The 24,744-nt window shown below is 36.1% G+C and overlaps 1 protein-coding gene across 5 annotated transcripts in view; it reads left to right on the top strand.

Moving 5' to 3' along the window:
* The window catches only part of NSF (N-ethylmaleimide sensitive factor, vesicle fusing ATPase), a 156,167-nt gene that overhangs the window by 107,164 nt on the left and 24,259 nt on the right, over nucleotides 1-24,744 (top strand). For all 5 annotated transcript variants that reach the window (XR_012328416.1, XM_019944419.2, XM_019944417.2 and 2 more), the window contains exons 13-17: nucleotides 738-833; nucleotides 4,249-4,405; nucleotides 7,479-7,612; nucleotides 18,768-18,834; nucleotides 21,063-21,142. Coding sequence is in view for 4 of the 5 variants with exons in the window: in XM_019944419.2 (XP_019799978.1) it covers nucleotides 738-833; nucleotides 4,249-4,405; nucleotides 7,479-7,612; nucleotides 18,768-18,834; nucleotides 21,063-21,142 (534 nt within the window). In the remaining variant the exon portion in view is untranslated. The remainder of the gene's footprint in view (nucleotides 1-737; nucleotides 834-4,248; nucleotides 4,406-7,478; nucleotides 7,613-18,767; nucleotides 18,835-21,062; nucleotides 21,143-24,744) is intronic.

Raw genomic sequence — 24,744 nt, 5'->3', positions numbered from 1 at the left:
AGCTTCAGGTGCAATAAGCAGAATATTTGGAGCTGGCACATAGATTCTCAAGCAGAGAGTATGAGTAAAAATCAAAGTTGTAGGTCCTTGGTCTCCTAGGATAATGGTTCACAAACCTGGTTGAGCATCAGAACCACCTGTGCACTTTATAAAAATGTAAATGCATGGACCCTCTGCTGGACCTTTTAAATCAAAATCCTGCAGGGTGGGGCTGGGCATCTGTATAAGTATGTAGGGGTGTGTGTGTATATCTTTAAAGACTCTAGGCGTTATTCTGATAGGCAGCTGAGGATGAAAACCACTGTTTCTAGAGACCCTCTCTATATAGTTTCTCCTCCTCGTGCCTCATTTTGAAAAATAAAAACAAAAAAAAACTCTATCCAGTGTCCTTTGGTAAAGATATGTGATAATTTACTTGACTGGTACCCTCTTCATGGACATTTAATTTGCTTCCAGTCTTCGGCTATTACAAATTACTCTAGTAGATATCCTGGTACATATAACTTTGTGCACATTTGTGAGTATATTCATGGGATAAACACCTAGAAGTGGAGTTGTTCAGGCAAAAGGCATATGTATATGTAGGTGTGTGTGTGTGTATGTATGTTTGTGAATTTGAGAGAGATTTTTTTTGTCTGTGGAAATATGCCTTTTATATCCTCAGGTGTTATATTCTTAGGCTGAAAATATTCTTAAATCTTGGAAGTCCTTAACATTTTGTTTTCATTTCTAATCAGGCCAGTACTAAAGTGGAAGTGGACATGGAGAAAGCAGAGAGCCTGCAGGTGACAAGAGGAGACTTCCTTGCTTCTTTGGAGAATGATATCAAACCAGTGAGTATGAATACTGAGTGATGTATAAGCCAAAAATAATAATTCAGGGGAAAAATAAGTGCCATTTTACTCAATATTTTGGAAGGTTATATCACATGTAGTTTTTAAAAAATCATAAAATCTCAGTACTGGAACTCTCCAATATAAGAAACATCTGTTCAGTAACTCTGATGGCTGGGTAATTAACCAAGACTTACTGAAATATTTCTCATGATAGGGAGCTCACCATCTTGTAAGGCAGACCATTCAATTTTGAGACTTTCTAATTATTAGTTCTTAAATTGTTTTGAACTAGAAATAGTTTTCTCATTAGTTCTTATATAATCTGAAGCTACGGAAACCTAAATTCATCCTAATTCATCCATCCTTCATATGTTAGTTATTATGTTTAAAAGTAATTCTCATCTCCTTTCTCTCTCCCTTTCCCCACCCTCCTCCAAGGCATCCCTTTTTCTTGCTCAATACCTCCAGTTCCTCTAACTGCTATAGTTTCTAAAACTTTTAACCATTTTCAGTGCCCTTTTTTAAAAAGGTGTCAATTTTCTTAAAATATACTCAAAACTCAGTAGTCATAGTTGGAGTTTTAGAATACATTATAAGGTCATTAACCCATTTTTCTATAAAACAACCACTCATGTTTGAGTAACCATTACTTGGAGTCCTATATTAATACAAAAACAAATTGTAGAACCTTAAAAAGGTGTGTATGTTGTTTTTCTTTCTTCAATGGACCTTGGGTGCACAGAATTGGATTAACCTTAATCTTTAATTCATGACATACTGTCATTAGTCTACAGTGTGTAAAATAAAATATGGTATGTATTGATTTTTTGAGACTTGCTATTTTATTATGTATTTTATTATCAAGTCATCTATATGATATGATTGTGCTATGCCTCATTTATTTTCATTGCTGGATAGCCTTCCATTGTGTGACTAACACAATTTGTCTGTTTTCCTGTCAATGGGCAGTTGGAACATTACCAGTTTTTTGTTATTACAAACAACTGCTGCTAAAGCATTCTTGAATGAGTTTCTCCTAGATATATGTTTAGGAATTAAATTGCTGAGTTGCTGGGTATATGAATGTACAATTCAAACTAAGACTTTAAAGCTGTTTTTTTCAGTGGTTGAACCAATAAACACTTCCCCCAATAATGTAAAAGAGATCCTGTTCTCTGCATCCTATACAACACTTGGTATTGTCAGACTTACTTTTTGCCATTCAGTTGGATGTAAAATGGGATCACATTTTGGTCTTGATTTTCATTTCACTGATTACCTGTGAAGTATTTCTCCATATGTTTATTGGCCATATGAGTATCTTCTGTGAGATGCCATTCATGTGTTTTGCCTATTTTTCTGTTGTATTGTTTATTTTTATTTGATCTGTATAAGTTCTTTATATATCCTTGACAATAATTATTTGTTGCAAGTATCTCCTTTAAAGACAAAAATCAACTTGTTTTAGCCCATCTGCTTTTTTAAAAAATTAATTAATTAATTTATTTATTTATTTTTGGCTGCGTTGGGTCTTTGTTGCTGCGTGTGGGCTTTCTCTAGTTGTAGCGAGCGGGGGCTACTCTCTTCATTGTGGTGTGCGGGCTTTTCATTGTGGTGACTTCTCTTGTTGCAGAGCATGGGCTCTAGGCACGTGGGCTTCAGTAGTTGTGGCTCGCGGGCTCAGTAGTTGTGACTCACTGGCTTCAGTAGTTGCGGCGCACAGGCTCTAGAGCGCAGGCTCAGTAGTTGTGGCGCACAGGCTTAGTTGCTCTGTGGCATGTGGGATCTTCCCAGACCAGGGCTCAAACCTGTGTCCCCTGCATTGGCAGGCGGATTCTTAACCACTATGCCACCAGGGAAGCCCCCTGTCTGCTTTTTTATGACTATTCTGACTTTTAACTGACTTTTCAAAAGTTACTCAGCAGTGGAAATGGTTTAATCTTTTGCTGTTATTATTTGTAATAGTTACCAAAAATATTAGAGCCCAGCCTAACTGATCTATCTTAAAATTTTTTCAAGGCAGGTAATTTGGCTACAAGGAAAGGGTCAACTAAGATAACTTAGTTAAGTAAGCAGTAACTTTTATTTATTCCAGGGGTCTGGGGGATAAAACAAAAACTGAAATGACAGGATAAGTAAGGATGACTCATACATATTATATAGCTTGGGAGGGTCACTGTTTTCTGGTTCACGTATCTCAGCTCTGTTAGACAAAAGCCAGCCAATCTACATATTTCCTACAACAGCCTTCCAACCAGTATTTATTAGGCTCTTCCTTTATAACTTTTTACACAGCCACTGCATTTACCATATTCAGACCAGGGAATAAGAACTTTACTCTGTACTCAGGAATCAAAGCACTAGTGTATGCAAGGACCAAAGAGTGGTCTGAAAAATGATTTGGTGGCAAAGTAATAGAGTGATGAGACCACTGTATACTGTTTATAAACAGTATTACAAAGGATGACTTTCTGTTAGGTGCAAGTTCTAAAGAACTGTTAAAGTTATTCCATACATTGGGGAGTGAAAATTTGACTTTAGGATTGTGATAATTTTTTTAAATTAGAAATTGTCAAGCTATATGAGCTTTATATTACATTGGGTTATATTTTCCTACTCATTTTTTCTCCTGTTAACCTTGTGGAAATGCTATTCAATTAAGTAAATAAGTACTAAAGTTTTTAACTACTTTTGGTAGCTGGTTTGATGAGCATTACAATTTGAGATTAGAAGTTGAAAATGAAAAGGGTTGTGATTTATGCTCCCATATATAGTACAAATGAAATGATTATATATAGCAATTGCTTTTCTTTCCTTTCCCTAACCCTTCAATCTTCATTACCTCTGCTCATTTCTAGCTCGTTCTAAATCTTACATTTACACACACACTTACCTTTTGGTGCGATTCGACTTATACCCCCTACCACCAAGCGTATGTGGACAAGATCTCCTCATTACCATTTCATATTTCCATTTTAATATCTGACACCTACAGTCAGTGTTAGGATAGTATCTTTGTGTGCTGAGCCAACTGTTTCTAATTTCTAAATCCATATTCTCTCTTTCTCTTTGCTCTTGACAGAAGGCCACAACCCATGTACTCCTTATAGAAACAAGCACGTTGGAACATACCCTTTCTCAGGGATTGCGAGGGCTTGAGCCCTCACAGAATCTGAGCCTAAATATATTTTTTATTCCATTAAGTCACGTGAAGCAGTTTTTGCTCCAATTGGGTAAAAAGTTAAATGAGAAATTATAAAAGTTTTTTTTTTCTTTTCAGGCTTTTTATATTAATATGGGATATTGCTATAGCCCTAGCATGTAGGAATTATTACTCATCCTTTATACCTTTAAATATTTAATTTTTAATACTGATGCTGAAAATGCTTTAAACTGTCCTTTTCCTTCATAGGCATTTGGCACAAACCAAGAGGATTATGCAAGTTACATTATGAATGGTATCATCAAATGGGGTGATCCAGTTACTCGAGTTCTAGAAGATGGGGAGCTGCTGGTCCAACAGACTAAAAACAGTGACCGCACACCATTGGTTAGCGTCCTTCTGGAAGGTGAGAAAAAATGATGTGATAGCATCAAAAGCTGAAAAAAGAAAAAGAAGCACTTTTACAAAGCCATTTAGCACATTCCAGAAAAATGAATTATTTTCACTTCTAAACCTGTTCATGATTTGAAAATAGCAATCCATTCTGTGTTCCGATATTGTGCACGAATTTAAATCTTCTTGGGTTAGAATGTTACTAATGAATGATAGCAACTAGTTTTCTTATAAGATTGTATCTAAATTTCTATGTTACTTAATAGACTCTATGATACCACATAATATTCAATTAAAAAATATTCACTGAGTATTTACTGTGTCTTAGGCATTGAACTGGTTGCTGGAGACACAAAGACATTCACAGAGTTGAGTCTGGTCATGAAAAAAACCATGTAAACAAATACCTAACTACCATGTATGTGTGTAAGGGTATGTGAATGCAAGTCATTTTGCCCAGGGGTGGTCAAAGAAAGTGTTCAATTTAGATTTTGTAGGATCAGTTAGGATTTTACCAAGTAGACAAAAAAGGAAGGACATTCTACCAATTATTTTTTATAGTTATAATTAGTAGAACAACAGAAAAGTTCAGTGAGTCCACATGACAGGGGAATCCAGCCCCTTCCAAAGGGCTAGGGGTGGGGGCTCCCTGAGAGAAACACATTCAGCCAAGACCTAAAGGACAAGGAGAAGCTGGGCGTGCATAGTAACTGCGGAAGATGTTCTAAACAGAGGGACCAGCGTGTGAAAAAGCCCTGGGCTGGAAGGAGACTGAACCAGAAAGGGAGATTGGCTAAGACATGAGACTGAAGAATTAGACAGGAGCCAGTTCGTGCAAAGCCTTGTAGACCATGTTAAGGATTTAGACTCTGTCCAGGGGGCAGTGGGGAGCCATTTGTAGGATTTTAAGCAGTGAAGTGACATGATCAGATTTATATTTTCAAAACGTCATGACTGCTTTGTGATAGAGAAAGGATTAGAGTGGCGAAAATACACAGGAAAGACCAATGGTGAGAAGCAGTTGCATTAGTTTTAATGAGAGCTGATTATGGTTTGAAGTACTGTAGTGGTAGGAGAGATGGAGTTATGTAGACCCTTTTGAGAAATATTTAGGAGGGAGAATAAAAGAGACTTTATGATAATTATAATAATGATTAATTAATTATTAAGCATAATTAAGCTAACATTCTTTGAACTCTTAACTATTTGCCAGTCAGTCTACTAGCACTTTACATATACTTTCTCATTTAAACCCCACTTCAATCCTGTGGGGGCAGATGCTGCTGTTATCCCTATTTTGTAGATAAGGAAGCTGAAGCTTAGAAATAGTAAGTAGATTGAAAATGGGGAGAGATCAAACATGATCCCCAGGTTTCTGGTATTCACGGCTGGTAAATGCTATTGTTTACTAAGACTGGGAACGCTAGTGGAGAAGTACATTTCAGAAAGAAAGATCATGAGTTCAGTTTTGGACACATTAAGTTCATGGTTCCTGTAGGATAATTGAATGGGAAATGTTGAGTAGCCCACTGGATATGTGGGTCTAGTGCTTAGAAGAGAGGTCTCGCTGGCAGTATACATTCATGAGTTGTCAGTATGTAGACTGTTGTTGAATCCATGGGCGTGGATGAAGTCACTTACAGAAAGGGTAGGTTGAGAAGAAATGGGGGGCCTAGGACTAATCTCTGAGGTGTGTCAACATTTAAGGACTAAGTAGAGCAGGAAGAGTTGACAAAGGAGATTGAGCAAAAATAACCAGAGAGGTAAGAGGGGGGAAAAAGAGAATGTGCTGTCACAGAAGCCAAGAAAAGTAAGGAAGGAAGAGAGGTATAGCTGATTCACTTTGCTGTACAGTAGAAACTAACACAACATTGTAAAGCAGCTATACTCCAATAAAAATTGATTATGAAAAAAAGAAAAATAAATAAAGAGGAGAGTTATCAGTTGTATCAAATATTCCTGAGAGGCCAACAGATAAAGTGTTGGATTTGGCGACGTGGAGGTCATTGGTGACCCTGATGGGAGCCTGTCCCATGTAATGGCAATGGAAGCCATAGCGTTTGTTTGAGGATGGATGGAAGGTGAAGAGTGAAGGCAGCTGGTGTAAATGATTATTTAGGGAGGTTCCATTTCGAAGGGAGAAGGCAGAGTAGTGTTGAGAGTAGTGAAGTCAAGAAAGAGGTTTTTTTTGTTTTGTTTATTAAACTGTCAGTAGACTAGAGCATGTTTAAATGCCGTTGGTAAGGCTCCAGGGAAGAGGGAGGGGTGGAACATATGGGGGAGAGGGTACAGTCAATAATGTCAGGTTCCTCACAGATGTAGAGAACAAATGTATGGACACCAAGGGGGAAAGTGGTGTGTGTGTGTGTGTGTGTGTGATAAATTGGGAGCTTGGGATTGACATGTATACACTAATATGTATAAAATGGATAACTAATAAGAACCTGCTGTATAAAAAATAAAATTAAAAAAAATAATAATAATGTCAGGTTCCTGAGAAGATGGGAAAGAATGATTGGTCAATTTATGGTTGGAAGAGGGGCACATCTTTTATTACACAGAATGGAAGGAGGAAATGTCTAAATATAAGTAAGTAGCTTTGGTTGCTTTCATGAGAAGACCTGAGTCTTTAGTTTCCTAGCTCTTTAAGTCACGTTTGCTTCTAATAAGGCAGTTTTCTCTGCCCCTAATATCACCTCCTAAGAAGATTGTATTTTTTTGTCAGACAAATGATTTGATAGAACTAGTAACATAGGTACTGATATGCATTCGAATGCATTCTCTTTCTTTTTAAAGAAGCAAAACGCTTGCATTTTGTATATTTAGCCAGAAGTTTGAAAGATTAAGGTTATGTGAGAAAGAAAGAAGGAATATATTTCAGTATACTTTTGAGAAGTGCTAATCAGTTCATTAAATTTAGTTGCTAATAAATAAGAGAAAACATGTCTGCCGTGAAATTGTGTCAGGAAATGTTAATGAGCAACTAGTTGAGGCCTCAGTACATTGTGGATAAAAGTTTAAACTTGTTTTATTCCTCTTTGCTTAGGTTGGCTTTTTTCCCCTGACTTGCTCGTATTGTTATGCAGGTCCTCCTCACAGTGGGAAGACTGCTTTGGCTGCAAAGATCGCAGAGGAATCCAACTTCCCCTTCATCAAGATCTGTTCTCCTGATAAGATGATTGGCTTTTCTGAGACAGCCAAGTGTCAGGCCATGAAGAAGGTATCAGGATTTTTACTTTCATTTTAATTTCCTATCTCTTAGATGTGTGTGCACGCGCGTGTGCGTGTGTACGTACACATGTACATATATATCTGTCCTTGTGTGTGTATATATATATGCCATGGCAGTTATGTTCTTCTCAAGTAGAATTAAATTATCAGCAGAATTTGGTGGGAAACAGCAACTGTTTTAGACATAGTATTTAACTTCGTAATGCATTTTTATTAGAGTATCCTTATCTTCCAAATTATGCTTTGTTTAGTGTGTATTATGATTAATTTTCATTTCTTAAGTTTGTATTGACTTGATTGAAAGATCACAGTTAAGATTGTTTGAGTAGAGTGGAGCAAATTCATTTAGGAATTTTTAAGTTCTTTCATCAATGTATAAAGTCAGACTAGGGTCAATTAAATTGACTGTATAGTTTGGGAAAGAACAGAGGTGTATCATTGGAAAGATATTCTCAAAACCCCTACAGAAAGATGGTGGTATATTAGATAGTAATCAGTCTGCTTGGCAGACTTAGTGCGGTCCTTGTCTTTTTGCCTTTCTCCAAGTGCCATTTGTCACCTTCTTAATACAGCTGCTTTGAACCACTGGTGAAAGTTAGAACAACATAGAATCCTAGCACTGAAAGAACTCTAAGATCGTCTGGTTCATCGCTCTTACATTCAAGCAGGTACCATGTAAGGCATTTAGGATAGTAGGTGGTTGCTCATTAAAAACAGAAAAGAAAAACAACAAAAATCAATGCTGAACACTCTTAATGCCTGTTTCACCTCACTTAATTTCCATTGATATTCTGGTTTTGCATACTCCCAGACAGTGAAGAAAGATTATTTTTTATATATTTAGTTGAAGTATTTATTTTACTTAAATCCTTTTTTTCATGCTTGATCTTTTATAAATAAGAACTTACTGTAAGTTAAAGAGATGTGAGAAAATCAGAATGAGGGGAAAGAATCTTGAGAATGGGCTTGCTGCCTAGTAAAGACAGCTCAGATGTTCTTTTACCTTGTTCTTAGGCCCTCACTTTATAAAGATGTAGGATAGAATTACCTTAGTTTTTCTTTAGGGAAGAGATTGAAGAGGAAAATACATTCTTTCAAAAGCAGACTCCAAAAAAATATAAGTTTGAGAAGTTAGTCTCATGTTTGTGCAGGTAGCAGAAAATCATTTGTGTAGATTGCTTGAAATGGATAGAGGAGGCGGAGCTTGGAACAGGATTCCACACCAAAACGTCAAGGTAAATATTCTGCGTAAGGTCTTTGAAGTTGAGTGTGAAAGCGAGGGAAATGTTGTAGATACAAGAACTTAAATATCATAGTCTGTTTATTCTGTGTCTGAAGTGAGACCTGTAGTATCTATCCTTCCCAGGAAAATCTGGACAGAATCACTAGGACCAGTAACCTCCCTAATGTAGGTAGGGGTTGCTTTTCTTTATTTTTTGGTCTTTTTCCCTTTAAAGGGAACCTTTAAACCGCTTTTGTTGAAAATTTAAATAGCCTTTGGAATTGGTGGCCATTGAACTTAGCATTTAATTGAACAGCTGATTGTATTTTCCTAACTCCATCTATTCCTTATACTTGTTCAAAGTAGTCGTCTTCTGTGCATATGGTAAATTACTCCACTGCTTTCCACCAGCTGCCAGCTTCTACCTCACATGTACTCTGAGATGTGGGTGGATGGTCCTGGTTTTTTCTATAAAGTTTTTTTTTGAAGTATTTTAGGCTCCTGCACATCAAAGCTGCTTTGCAAGTGTGAGATATTATCATTTTTATTATTTCAATCTCTTGCAAATTGACTTGAGGGGGGAAGGTAATATGTGCTGACTTTAGAGGCTTAAATGGTTAAATTAATGGCTTAATAACTTATGATTTAATCTTTAAATTGTTGAAGCCTTTCAAGGTAGGGTTTCAGATGAGTAGAAGGCTAAGGTGTATAAAAATAAGTGTCTATACAAGCTTACTTGAAATGGTTTGGATTCATGATTCACTGTCTGGATCATCCTTGTACCCTTAAAGTTACAAAAATCATTTCTGCTTCAACAGTATAATAAATTCATATTAAGACTTTTTGGGTTTTCCTTGGGGAAAAATATTATTCCTTGTGACTAAAGAACAGAACAGAGAAAAGAATGAAGCATAGGTGTCTTAGAAATATATTAGAAATACTGCAAAATCTTTCCCTGCAAATAGTTTTCACATTGTTGCCTAATGATAGATTGACAAAAGCCTGAGGGCTCAAACCCATCTAAAGGTGCTAAGTCTTCCAGTTTGCTTTTGAAAATGAAATATTAATGCCATTCTTTAGTAGTTCTAGTCTCCCTCCCACCATTGTTCTCTTCCCTTCTTTTTTTTTAGTGTGAAGATGGAAAGATTTTTTTTTTCAAAGCACAAATAATTTATAATTCTTTATCAATAGGGAGAAGACATTTCTTTCCTTTTAAGTGCTTCCCTCCCACCCCCAAAATGTAGCTTTTCCCAATTTCAAAAATAATTTAGAAAATGCACAAAAGGATACAGAAGAAAATAAAGCCCATATTTGTCCTTCTATTTTCTTCTCTACTCAGATACACGTACACACACACATATATTGGGGATCACATTGGACATACTGTTTTAAACCTGGTTCTTTCACCTAATATGAAATTTTTTCATTGTCATTAAATGTATCTCAATATTATGTTAAATTAATAGCTGTATAATATCCATTTAAACATTGCTTTTTTGTTGAACATTTATGTTGTTTCCAGGTTTTTTCACAATTATAAACAATATTCTGTAGAACTCCCAATCACTGCCCCCATTTTCTTATTACATTTTTCTGAGAGTAGCATCCTGATTTACTGGCTGAGAATTTGGACTTAGGTTTCAAATAGACCTGAATTTGAATCCCAGCTCCACTGCTCTTACCAGCTCTTATAGTCACTTAACATATAAGCCTCTGTTTTCTCATCTACCAAATGAAGATAATATTAATAGCTGCCTCATTGGGTTGTTATGAGAATTAAATGAGATGGTGATTTATGTACGGTATCACATAGTGCCTTGGGATATAATATGTGCTCAGTAAAGTATAGTGGTTGTTTTTACTTATTATTATTGCACATACATTTCTGGTTATTTCTTTAAGATAAATTCTCAGAATTGAGATTGCTAAGGTAAAAATATTAATGGTTTTCAAATTTTTATAAGTATTGCTATTAAAACTTATGTAAAAATACTAATGTTTATAAAGCCCACCTCTTAAGAAAGTTGTGCTAATTTACACTTGCGGCCCCATCATATAAGAATGTCAGTTTCCTTGGGCTCTTGCCCGAACTTGATGTTGTTAAAATATTTTTTGCAGAAACTAACATAACATTGTAAAACAATTATACTCCAATAAAGATGTTAAAAATATATATATATATTTTTTGCAAATTTGATAGGTAAAAGATTGGCATTAAAATCATTTATTCACCTACATTTTAATGACTAGATCCTCAGTTTTAAAGATTTTTCAAAATGTTTTGCAATGGCAATAGTTTGTGAAACTCAGAAATATTATAACACATTAATTTTTCTTAGAGAGAGGTGGTCTGAACACTTAAGTCATAGAATATCTTTATATACCATTTTATTACTTAAACCAAGAGATGAGTTTTTGTTAGTAGAGAGGGCCATTAGGCTTGCTTTAATGAGTATCTAAGATTTAATTGCAACTAAGGTATTCTTATTCACATACAGATGGTGCTAAAATATATGAAAGTAGTTTATTCTCAATTAATTTAAAATTCACCTTATACTTAATCTGCTTAATAAATCCTTTCTCCATAGATAAACTCCTCAATACTAGCAAAGTCTGTATGAAGTATTATCCTTACATTCTGGGGGGGATACTATGTGTTCCATTAAGATATTTGAAGTGTTCACAGATCTTTCTCTTCTCCCCCATTTTATTTTTGTTTCCCCAACTTTATTCTGTTTAAAAATTTTCATTCCTTTATCCATTTTTGCATCTATACTTTAAAAAAACCCCTATTTTACTAGTTCTATTAATGGCATTAAATGAACAAAAGAACAAAGCAGTAGAATTTGATTTTAACTAATTACCTAATGTTGGTGCTTTCCGAGTATACAGTCAGTACAGAGGTGAAATAGAACAATCCGATGTGACTACATTGTTTGAACAAAATTAAGTAGAAAATTAGTGATTTATAAAACTATACCCATTAATAGCATAATATAGTCTTGTTTTTAAAAGGACTGAAAACTAATGGAAGAAATTTTCCTTTCCACTAGCTTTGCAAGAAAGAAATAATCTTCTTTGAATATCCTCCTGTAAATCCCACTGCAAATTGTAGTCTGCACAGAACAGAATCATGGTGCCTAATCCTCCTCTTTTCATGGTTTAGTCCATACAAAGAGCAGAGCTGGAAATTGGATCTTTTGACAGCAGTTACTAAGCAACAGAATTTGGATGTTTTTGGTTAACATCCTAATATATCATGTAGCTGATTTGTTGAAGATTGTGCATGCATTAACTGAGAGAAGTGGACACCCCGGAAGTGACTACAGGTCCCTGTACTGCTGGGGGACAAGCACTTGTTGTTTTTGTTTAATACACTCTGTCTTTTGACGTTTGTATCTGTTCGGCACACAAAGGAAGATGGTGTATGTAGCTCTATAGTGGAATTTAACTTTCAGATTTTGTGACTTTTTATATTATTAAAAATACCCCACTCTGTCGCTCATGTCATGTGAAAATTTAAGAATTTTTCCTGAAAAGCAGGGAGAACAAATAAGGGATTTTAAGGTCATTCCAGGAAGCTTGAGTGCTTTGCCAAAAGTTTAGGTCCACTTCCTGAGGCAGTTTCATTAGAAGACAACTAATGTTTGCTTGGTCTGCTCCCAAGTTATTTTTAGAAACTAGAGATTATTACTGATAGCACCAATTTGAATTTGCTCATTTACGTTTTTATGTGCTACCAAATATGATTAGAGTATTCTTTCAACTAATTGCTGACAGATTTACTACATTAGGGATTTTCTAAGTCATCAAATTCCTACTGTCATCAGATTTCTACTAACTAGGTACTTCATGCTAGCCACTTCAGAACTGAGATGAGCTCTTACAGCCCCCAAAGAACCTGAAAATTTGGCTTCACTTACCTCAGAGCGCTAAAGAGGTTATAGAAAAAGGAGGACAGAATCTACTTAGTACACGCTTTGCTGTGGTTTGTGATTCTGAAAGGCTGGGATTAACATGGAGCTAATGCTGGCGTGTTCCCATTTGTATTCGTGTAGACTCCAGCGTCTGCAGCTGCTGCCCCTCCCCTGCACACAGGTGGCTCCCAGCTTGTCTGAAGATTCCAGGAGTGGGCTCTGTGCCTTGAGAGCTTGCTGTGTCCTTCAGGACCATAACAGACCTGCCCCTAAACCCTTGGCAGCAGGAGCCCCACACCTCCTCTCACAGGGCCTCCAGCATGCCTTTGCTGCAGTCCCAGGCCCCACACATTCCACGTTGTCTCTCATGACCCACTACACCTGCCTTTGCACCCAACAGTGGAGGCACCAGAGAGTTTAACGATGACAACCTCATTATGTCCACAGCTAGAGATAGACTATGGAACTCTGTTTTCTAGAGACGTTCTTCATCTTCTAGAATAGACCTCTCATTTTTTCCCTGTTGACTATTGACACTCTTTTCCACACTTTTCCTTTCTTCCGTTCTTCCATTCTGTTTCTTTAGCCTTCTCTTTCAGACTTCTCACCTGACTCTAAGAATACGTCTATTCTGCTAATTTTACCTGCTCTACAGGAAACTCCCTGATAGAACTAGGATGACCATACACTCCAATGTGCTGTGTGCAATCATGGTTTTTACCTGTTGTTCCAGCATGATTATTAACAACTCCCACCTTTCAAGTGTCCTGCTTTGCATGATAACTTCTATGATCCCCTTCTGATAACCTCTTCAGCAAGAAAAGACTTGAGCATCATACTTTCATCTCACTAAATGAAAGGATCAAAATTTAAGTTAATTTTTTAAAGAGTCTGTAAGATACCACTAGTAGCCCGAGCTTCAGCCCGCCTGGCTAAATGTTGTTTGGGCGTTTGGTCTGGAGCAGGCACTGTGTATTTGCTGTGTGCTGTTACTGACGGCAAGTTTGGCACTTCAGTTCTTCAATTCGAGCTGCGGCAGTTTGTACAATTTTACTTTTCTTTCATCTTTCCTTCTTGTACCTCTCCTACTTTTTGGGTTTATCTACCTAAAGTTATGGTAGAACTTCCCAGCTCAGTATGTAAATATCTCACTTAGATTTTAGTCTGGCAGCTAAACGCATATATTTGCCAGTGGAATCTGAGTATCTCCTTATTTAGCATTGGGCCAGGAAGCCAAGAATGGAAGAGGCTGAGGAGACTAGGCAGAAACATGGATTCAGGGAAAGAGTGATGACCTTATATTACACTCGTGACTACATAAGGAAAAGAATGTGTGTGTAAGAAGTGAAAGGTGTGTGTGTGTATTTAAATTAAAGCAGAGTTAACTGAAACTGGTCAGATTACAACTGGAATTGCATAGCGTTTGTCATGGTTAGTATGTTGTTAAGAGAATTTGCTGTGAGTACTCCTATCCCTGTGGTAGTAATTAGTACATTAAGGGCTGTCTGTAAAAAAAACTAAATTAAAGACTGCTCTAGGTATTTTTCTTCTAAAATGTTATAGGTAACCCATGTGGTCAGCTGTGAAGTGATTTGTAATGCTTTGTGAATCACAGTATCTGAGATAAGTTAGTGAGACTGCATATAAATTTATCATCAGTTTAGACCCCAGCAGAGTCCTGAATAAGGTTCCTGTAGCCCTGTAAGCTTTAAGAAGGGAGAAGGGCTGATTCAGGGAAAGTGTAAAACTAATGCAAGTAGCCAGTCCATGATGTCTTGGGCCCCTGTGGCTTTAATCCACGATATTACAGCCTGTCAGACAGAATGATATGCTTGCATCAGAGCCCTTAGTAGAATTCTGAACAAATGTTTTAAAGAGCCAAGCATTTTTTTCAGTGACTTCTTAAAATCACCGGAGTTCGCAGGATACCACATTGGCTGCTATATGGTCCAGTTTTCAAAAAAGAGCAAAGAACCACAGTGGAACTGCTTCTAAACTTTTCCATTGTCTCTTCCATTTCTCTTCTGCTTCATCTCTCACCCACCACTCCCCATACACACAGCACCAATGCTGACACCTCTTCATTTTAATTCTTATTGACTGTATGTTAGTTCCTGCAGTGCTCCTAAATTTTCTCATCTCTGTGCCTCGTAATAATCAGTACACTCTGCTTAGAACACTTTCTTTCCTGTTTTTTACTGCACTGTTCATCCTTCAGGTCTCAGCTTAAATGTCACTTCCTAAATTTAGGAGACCATCGTTGACTCCATAAGCTCTTATCAGTAACAATAGGCTAAGTTATGCTGCGATAATGAACAACGCTGAAAATCTCAGGGGCTTAACACAACAAAGTTTATTTCTTGCCCACGTTACTTGTCCGTCATGACTCAGAGGGGAAGCTCTGCCATAGTTTCTCAGAGATTCAAGCTAATAGGTAATAGAGACTCCATCTCATATGCGATTCCATGATAGCCAAGGCAGGATAAAGGATGTATGATGAATCAAGCAGTGGCTCTTAAAGCTCCTTTCAGAAAGTGATATACTCTGTACTCACATTTTACTACCCAAAGCAAACCCCGTAATCATCCCTAACTTAAGAGGGGGTAAGGAAGTACAATCCTACCATGTGCCAGAGAGAGAACCAGGATGTGTAGGGTATCCCCAAGGACTACCACCGCTCCCGTGCTGTATACCAGCACATCATCTTGTATTTCCTCTAACATCGTGATGCCATGCTTTATTATAGTTACATGTGACCTTACTCATTACTCTTTCCATTGCCTTCATTAGTGCTTGACACATAATAGGAATTCAAAAATATTTGTTGAATGAATGCATAGAACAACACTCCAAGATTCAGTCCTTAGCTCTTTATTCTTCTAGTTCTACCATTTCTCCTTGAAGATCACATGCCTCTCTCATGGTTTCAGCAGTCATTGCCCTGAGGGTGATGTCCATACCCTGACTTCAATCTTACATCTCCAACTACTTACTTGGTATTTCTACTTGAATTTAATGCATAAATTTAAATTTATTCCTTCAGTAAATATTTATTGATTACTTTCTGGTAAGGCATTATATGAAGTGATGTGGATACAGAGATAAATACAATAGTACTTGCCTTCACAGGGCTTAAAATCTAGTGTAATATAGGGAAGAATACAATGAATCCGTTAATATATACACAATATACAAAATGCTATACCAAAGGAGAAGAGAAACAAGTGACTTACGGCAAGATGGAATTAGAACTTGTGTTGTTTCAACCATTGAATCCACTGAGCAAATATTATTACTAAATACTCTTCTATGCTGGGTACTGAGGATAACATGAATAAAGTTCTTTTTCCACCTCACAGTCCAGTGAGGAGACAGGTAGCTAAGGACGAAAGGCTAGGTGAGATTTTGATACAATGTGGGAGGGTGACTGAGGGGTATGGGGGATGGTGCAAAGGAAAGCAACAGAGGCATTCTTTCATGCATGCATACAGCAAACATTTATTAGGCACCAGTGAGGCATCAGATCCTGAAAACATAATACTGAGGAAGACAATTCCTACCTTAAATAATATAGAAAAAAAAGAAAAAAAATATATATATATATACACAGTATGTTGGGGAGGAACTTACCATCTAGATTGTCAACATGAGTTATTATTTTGCTTTTGTTTTTGTTGTTTTTGCATCTCTGAGGGCGAGTTTTGAGCATAGAAAAGACCATGTGTAGCTAATTTGAGGTCTAAAAAATTAAAATTCAACATATTAAAATTATATAATTTAAAATCCAGTATTTCAACACAAAAGAAAACTTAAACTTTAAAAAGGTCCACCCCTGGGGCTTCCCTGGTGGCGCAGTGGTTAAGAATCTGCCTGTCAATGCAGGGGACACGGGTTCGATCCCTGGCCCAGGAAGATCCCACATGCCGGGGAGCAACTAAGCCTGTGCTCCACAACTACTGAGCCTGCACTCTAGAGCCTGCGTGCCACAACTACTGAAGCCCACGAGCCTAGAGCCCGTGCTGTGCAACAAGAGAAGCCACAACAATGAGAAACCCGCGCAACACAATGAAGAGTAGCCCCCCTGCTCGCTGCAACTAGAGAAAGCCCACGCGCAGCAACGCAGACCCAATACAGCCAAAAATAAAAACAATAATTAAAATAAATAAATACATAATAAATAAAAATAAATTAAGTCCACTTCTTTTATTCTATTTGTAAGTCTAGTAAAAGGTAGTTCAAAAAGAGACTTTTATAACAAATTTCTTTAAATATTTTAAACAATATTTACACATTTAAAATATTTTATTTTCTCTTTGACGTACTTCAGTTGTTTAACAAACAAAACATTCTAAATTTCAAAGTAAATCTATAAGTACATTTACTTAGTAATAAATTAAAACTAATAATATAACTGTGGTGAATCTCAGATTACCATTACCATTTGGAGGGCTATTAAAGTTATATTTTACCTTCCAACATAAAAGTTTATCAAAATTAATTATTCAACTGCATATTTTAAATTGAACTAGCAAGGCTAATCTGTTAATCTAACATGGTAAGTTAATTGTTACAGAAGTTTAAAGACCAACTATTCACAGATTGTCTTTAAACTTAATATGAAAAAGATTAATATTTTAGGTTTAATTTACTTTATTTCTATACCTAATTCTTAATCTTCTATAGTTAAAAGATACCCAGTAAGGAATATTGTGCTACTACAAACAAACTTGGGAGAGGCGTGGTTACCATCTTGGTGCACTGAGGTTACTTATCAATCAGATTAGGCTGGGATACAGGAATTAATTCTTACAGATGACACCAGTGGGATTCACTGAGCCCCAGTTATGGTCACTGGAATAGGAATGCCCAACATTTACAAAAAGGCTGGTCTCAAGGCCTTGAGCACTTACATTAAATTTATACATAAATTAATTCTTCTGTCTGGCTTGAAATTGCTACATCCTTGCCAGCATATAACAGCTTCCTTCACTGTTTGCTTAATTTGCATTTCTTTGGTTATCTTAAGATAATGTCCTGTTATCTTTTGTCTAGTTCTAACATGCATCTATCTGATCCTTTATACCAGCTTTAATTCTTTTGTAAACACTTTGGTTGCTGTGGTCTGATTTGAGTTGACAGAATTCTCTGCTTTCTGTGTTATTCCTGTTTGACAGGCCACAATTCTTATAGATAATAAAATGATATTCAGTTCTACCCTGCACATCCCTGTGGCTCCATCTAGCTCTTGAGTCATAACACTGAAGTCATGCTTCTGACATAGATAGGAGAGACCATTATGATAAACTTGATGGATTTGTCAGTTGATTAATTCCAGCTGTTCCTCAGCACGCCCCAATGTGACACATCCAGCTCTTAGAGCTGAAAGCAGCATTACCCTGCCCTTGCTCAGCCATGATCCAGCTGTGACATCTTGGGCAAGTCATTTAACTGCTTTGGGCCTCAGTTTCCTCCCTTTTAAATTGTAAGAACTCTTGGGCTTCCCTGATGGGGCAGTGGTTAAGAATCCGCCTGCCAGTGCAGGGGACCCAGGTTCTATCCCTGATCCGGGAAGATCCCACATGCCGCAGAGCAACTAAGCCCGTGCGCCACAACTACTGAGACTGCACTCTAGAGCCCCGGAGCCACAACTACTGAAGCCTGCGTGCCTAGAGCCCGTGCTCCACAGCAACAAAAGTCATCGCAATGAGAAGCCCACACACCTCAACGAAGAGTAGCCCCTGCTCACCACAACTAGAGAAAGCCCACACACAGCAACGAAGACCCAACACAGCCAAAAATAAATTAATTAATTAATTTTTTAAAATTGTAAGAACTCTTCAAGTTCTGAAGCTCTATTAAATTCTAGTTTTGTGTAGTCAGAAATATTGGGTGTTTTACTGTGTTTTGTTTGAGCATTGGTCAGGAATTAGCTAAATTTTATCTTCTTGGAAATTGTCATAATTATGGAGGGCAGTGAGATAATAAATGGTTTTGCTTTCTTCTAGATCTTTGATGATGCATATAAATCCCAGCTCAGTTGTGTGGTTGTGGATGACATTGAGAGACTGCTTGGTGAGTCATGACTTTTGCCATCGTACTATCCTTGCCGCATTACAGCTAATGTCTCACAAATTACAAGAGAAAATACAGGTGTTTATAATCTATAGGGCAATAGAAATACCTTTCTTTGTCTAATAAGGAAATATAACACTATCGCTTATATCTGAAGTCAACAATGGTATTCATGTTAAATATGCCTTATGACCGTAGCTGCATTATAAACTACTTTCCTATAAGGGCCCATGTCTCATATTATTTTGTATCTTCCACAGAGTTCCCTGCCCATAATAAATGATTAGTAATTTTCATTGATGGATATATTTGCTGTATACTATTTCTGAGCTGCCTGTAGCTTAGGGATTCCATTTGTGAACTTTGACAGAACTAAGGAAAGAAGGGTTTAGGGCTGGAGTGAAATCTACAGGTTAGCTGTAACACTTGGGGCAGAAGTTGTAATCTCTTTGTACATCAGTTTCTGCTCACATAAAAAAGAGACTGTATTCTCTTCCTTACTTATCCCACAGAGTAATTGTAAAGACAAAAATGAGATAATATTGTGAAAGTTGAAAACATTCTGAAAGTTAAAAGTGCTCTACAGTAATTTTTTAAAATACCTATTAAACATCTCCTACGTTTAAGTGCACTCCTACAGAATACAAAGATGAATAAAACAGTCCCTGTACTCAGCTCATAAGAGGTATTCTACAAATAAATGCCAGAACAGTGTTATTACTCTTACATTTTATTTCATTGCAAAAAAATAGATAAATCTGGAATAAATTCATTGTAACAATGGCTCAGGATGCTATAATAAACTTGATTGAAATTGAACCTACCTGGTAACTTAATAAATATCTGAAAATACTGCCAACACCTGGTTAACTAACCCCTTCTTCATTAAGGGGTCCATAATGGTGTAGTAATGATTTCACGTTAACTGTTCTTACTACGTTTTTCCCATGATTTTCAGACTTGTGTTACATCCTCTATTACTTCTTTATTTTCCTGTTTCCTAAGGCAATGTTTATTACAAAGCAAAGCAGGTATATCTGTGAGGTCTTCTTAAATCAATAGTTTTATCTAGTGACCTGGGTTTTGGGTCTGCTATTTTTGATACACTTCAGCTCAGTTTCTGGGATTATTTCTTTAAAAGCTTTTAGGCACATACTCATAGCTCTGTGTAAAGTCCTTTATCTAAACACAATTGAGATGTGTGGTCATAGCAACAGTACTATGTCAGGAATGTGTGCCCTCTGAGTATATTTTCACTTGTATGAATAGTTATTATCCGTACTTATTTGTTCATTTATTCAGTAAGCATTTGCTGAGCCCTTACCACTGTGCTAGAATTATTAGGGTTTCAGAAAAATAAGTAGTAAGATGCTGTCATTATGACATACATTGGCAAAAATTAATACAAAGTAGAATGTGCCATGTGTTCTGGATATTCAGAAAGGGGAGGATCACTTTTGACTTCAGAGGGCTGATGCCTGAAGGCAGCTCTAAGCACAGGGCAAGGGTGCATGTGCAACATGCAGAGAAAGCAAAGCGGGTGGCATTAGTGTCGAATCTTGAAGGATGGGTAGAAGTTTTAACAGGTAGAAAGTTATTTGAAAAGTTCACTGTTCTTCACCATCTGTGGACCAATCTTAGTGGCTTTACCATCATTTCAGTTGTATTGAAGTACCTTACTTACATTATTATTACTTGCCATTTCCCCCGCTACCCATTTTCTAGTATCATGTTTTGTTGCCTGTGTACTCACTGTATTACCATGGCTTGCAGTAACTTCTTGGAAATGTTTAGTAAATACTCCTGGGGATTTTTTTTTCCTCTTTTAAAAAAAAAAACAAACTGTCTCTGAATATCAGACAGAGATGTCTACATGAACCCAAAATGGATGTTTAGACGCTTTTTTAAAAATTTACAGATAAGAGTTCTTACGTACTATTTTAAGCATTTAAGTTACTGTAGGTATTTTGTCTTGTTATCGTTAGTTGCATGACTGTTATTTAGGACTGTGTTTACTCTTTTTTTTGGAATTTTATTTTATCTTATTTTTATACAGCAGATTCTTATTGATTATCAATTTTATACATATTGGTGTATATATGTCAATCCCAATCTCCCAGTTCATCCCACCACCACCCCCCAGGACTCTTTATGCAGAAAAATCAGAATGTTTGGAATATGTGCATATGTATATCGAATCCCTAAACATAGCAATGTTTCTCTTCCAGATTATGTCCCTATTGGCCCTCGATTTTCTAATCTGGTATTACAGGCTCTTCTTGTGTTACTGAAAAAGGCGCCTCCTCAGGTAAAAATAATATAAGGAACATTTTCACAGAGTTTCTCCAGTAAATTATACAACGGTGCACTCTCTAAATAAGCAGATTATCATAAACATATAAAATTTTCTTGTTGAAGAGATTTTGAAAGGTTGTCTGGTCTGGCCTTCTGCCTTAAGGTAAATGATTTTCTTAATCACTTTTCTTAATCAGAGAAATTTTCTGTTCTTTTTCTGAAGATCTCAAAATCCCAGTTTCAGTTAGTATTCTGTGTTGCTTTATAACTTCACCACCATATTACACATCCCTACTTCCCTCCGTTTCCCATGAGAGATATTAATACATGATAGTAATGTAGAAGGGATTAAACACATGTTCCCATTTGTTTTGTTTTTCGTTTCATAAGTTTTCCTAAGAATTTGTATTTGGGGTAATTTACATCCTGTAGGGAGTTTTGTTTTGTTTTTAGTTTTTAAGGATGAGCTTGAGTTATTTTTCTTGTGTAATGTGGCAGTTTTGAAGAGTGAGTTTATAGCCAGAACCTTGGTTCATGTGGTTGTAGTTTTTACTCATGTGGCTGTTGGAGACTGGTGATTTTGATAGGTTAACACATTTAAACTAACCTATGAGGGTTGGTTAAATATGTTAATTATGTAGAGGCTGCCAGAGCATGTTTGGCTATGACATAAGACATGAATTCTCTTGGTTGATTCTGCATGTTGTAACCTTGAAGAAATGCCAATCAAAGGCAGATACAAAGGGGTGAAGCACTAACTTAAAAAAACATCTTAATGTCTGTATGGGAATCTCATATTTGAAGTTAGAGATATAAACTAAGCTGTATGGAAAATATTTAGTGTTAAGCTGGTGAATCTAATATTTAATTTAACGGTTAAAATTATATGTGTGTATGTGTTAGGCCTAAAGGTAAAGGACTTGTCTTGACTTTCTAGGGTTTTTTTTTGTTTCCCTAAACTAGTGAAAAGAAACATACAACAACCTTGAAAATTTACTACATATTTGCACGGTGAAAGGATTTTTTCAAATCATTTTTCTGTAAACTGTTATTCCCAGGAGTTGGAGTTTTAGCTTATATTGAAGCTGAAATTAGAGAAGTGAGAATTTTTTTCTTTTCTGATTCCTTCAAAAATATGTATATAGTTATAAAGCAGAAACTAACACACCATTGTAAAGCAATTATATTCCAATAAAGATGTTAAAAAATTTTTTTAATGTATATAGATATATCTAAAGTTTCTAGAATAAAAATAACCCCAATAAATAAATTTTTAAAATATATATATCACACACAAAAAAAATCCTTTTTATGAAATCAGCATTTAAAAAATTATAAGATTAGGAGACTTTTCCCAGGTATTAAAATTTACTTCTTATAATATTCAGGTTTTTAGCTAAAAATAATTTATGCTACAAGCCATTTGAGAGAAGAAAGAATAATTTTTCAGTGGTACTTTTTAAACTGCTTATCCCTTTACATTGTTAAATACTATACACATGGATTTAAACAGAGACATCCCCTGAGAATTATTTGTAATCCAAAATAGATACTAATAGAAATAAATAGAACATATTGACAAATGATTTGCAAAATCTTGAATAAAGACTTAGGAATAACTTTTTGTTTTATAAAAATAATTGTTAACACCCTTGAGGAAAGGAACATTATCTTGTGCTTTTAAATCTTACAGCATCTGGCACTGAGGTTTATACAGATATGCTTCATGAATAACTTATTCAAATATATATATATATATATACACACACACACACACACACATATATATATAAACTTTTAAATATTTTTTGAGTGTCCCCTCATTTTGGTGGGATTGAGTATTTAGTATTGCTGTAGTTTATATTTGGCAAGATATGACTAAAGTGAAAACATTCAAAAATAAGTAAAGTTCAAATGGCCAATAACACAAAAAGATACTCAACATCATTAGCCATCAGGGAAATGCAAATCAAAGCCACAGTGAGATATCACTTTATATCAGCTAGGATTACCATAATCAAAAAGTCAGATAATAACAAGTATTGATATGCATATGGAGAAATTAGAATCCTTATACACTGTTGGTGGGAATAGGTAAATTGTGCAGCCTTTGAAAAACAGTCTAGCACTCAAAAAGTTAAAGATAGTGTTACCATATGACCCAGCAATTCTATTTCTAGGTATATACCCCAAAGAAATGAAAATATATATCCACACAAAAGCTTGTACATGAATATTCATAGCAACATTATTCGTAATAGCCAAAAAGTGGAAACAACCCAAGTGTTCATCAAGTAAAATAAACTATGGTATATACATACAATGGAGTATTATTTGGCATTTAAAAGAAATGAAGTACTAATACATGCTATAACATGGATGAACCTTGAAAACATGCTAAACAAAAGAAGCCAGTCACAAACAACTACATATTGTATGATTCCATTTATATGAAATGTCCAGAACTGGCAAATCTATAGAGATAGAAAACAGATCAGTGGTTGCCTAGGACTGGAGGGGTGGATAGGGAGAATGAGAGGTGACTGATAATGGGTGCCGGGTTTCTTTGGGGGATGATGAATACGTTCTAAAATTGATTCCAGTGATGGTTGCACATATCTGTGCAATCTACTAAAAACCATTGAATTGTACACTTTAAGTCAGTGAACCGTGTGTTATATGAGTTACATCTTGATAAAATGGTTACAATTGATAGATACATAGATAGATAGATACATAGATAGATAGTGTCAGAAGCTTAAATGATGAAAGGAGGATTCCATGCAGAGCTAGAGGTAAGGAGTGAGCATACAACATACATGGCCCAGATTGGAAAAAATCTTAGAAACAGGAGTTGAATCCTTAAAAAAGGGCTGTGGAATGAATTTCTCTAAGGATTGGAAAGGAAGGATATAGGAGCATGTAAGAAGTAGAAGATAGATCTAGTTGCCTTAGTGATTGGAAATGGTGGGGATTCTCTTTTAAGAGAATACCAGCCTGTCCTTAATCAGAATTTGGTGACTCTGACCTGGACTGCTAGATGACCTGCTGTATAAGTGAATCAGTGGCAGAAGAAGGTAACATTTAAAATATTTCTAGTTGGCATATATTTAACAAAATAAAAATATGCTTTCTCTGTACCACCTTGCTTTTTTAAATTAGTTTGTATTCTCTCAGGACAATAAGGGAAAATTTTTCAGGCTGATCCAGGGTCAAGACTATTTGTCATTCTAAAGGAGAAGCATTCACTTTACCAAACCATTATCATGTAGGTTTTTCAGATGTTTTCAATTAAATATTAAATGTATATGAATCTGAATGTTGTAGAGATGCATAGACTGGTAGAAAGCTATTATTTTATCATGTCAAGAAAACAGAAAAGTTGTAGGCATTTTTCTTTCAAAAGAGGAACTGTACATGCATACAATACAGTAATCATATCAGTCACAGAATCCTTAGTTTTGCATTTGTTGTAATTCAGCTTTCACATAGAAAAATTGTATGTGCATGTGTGCACATGCTCAAATAAAAGAATCCCTTCAGGGGTACTATGTTGTTATGTATCAAGATATTCTTTTTTTCTACTTCTCCCCCTCCCCCATCTCCCCTCCCTCA

The sequence above is a fragment of the Tursiops truncatus genome, chromosome 20, assembly GCF_011762595.2.
Source record: "Tursiops truncatus isolate mTurTru1 chromosome 20, mTurTru1.mat.Y, whole genome shotgun sequence".
NCBI classification, from domain to species: Eukaryota; Metazoa; Chordata; class Mammalia; order Artiodactyla; family Delphinidae; genus Tursiops; species Tursiops truncatus.
Note: the sequence above shows the minus strand (reverse complement) of the source record. Positions and strands in the feature narration are given on the sequence as shown.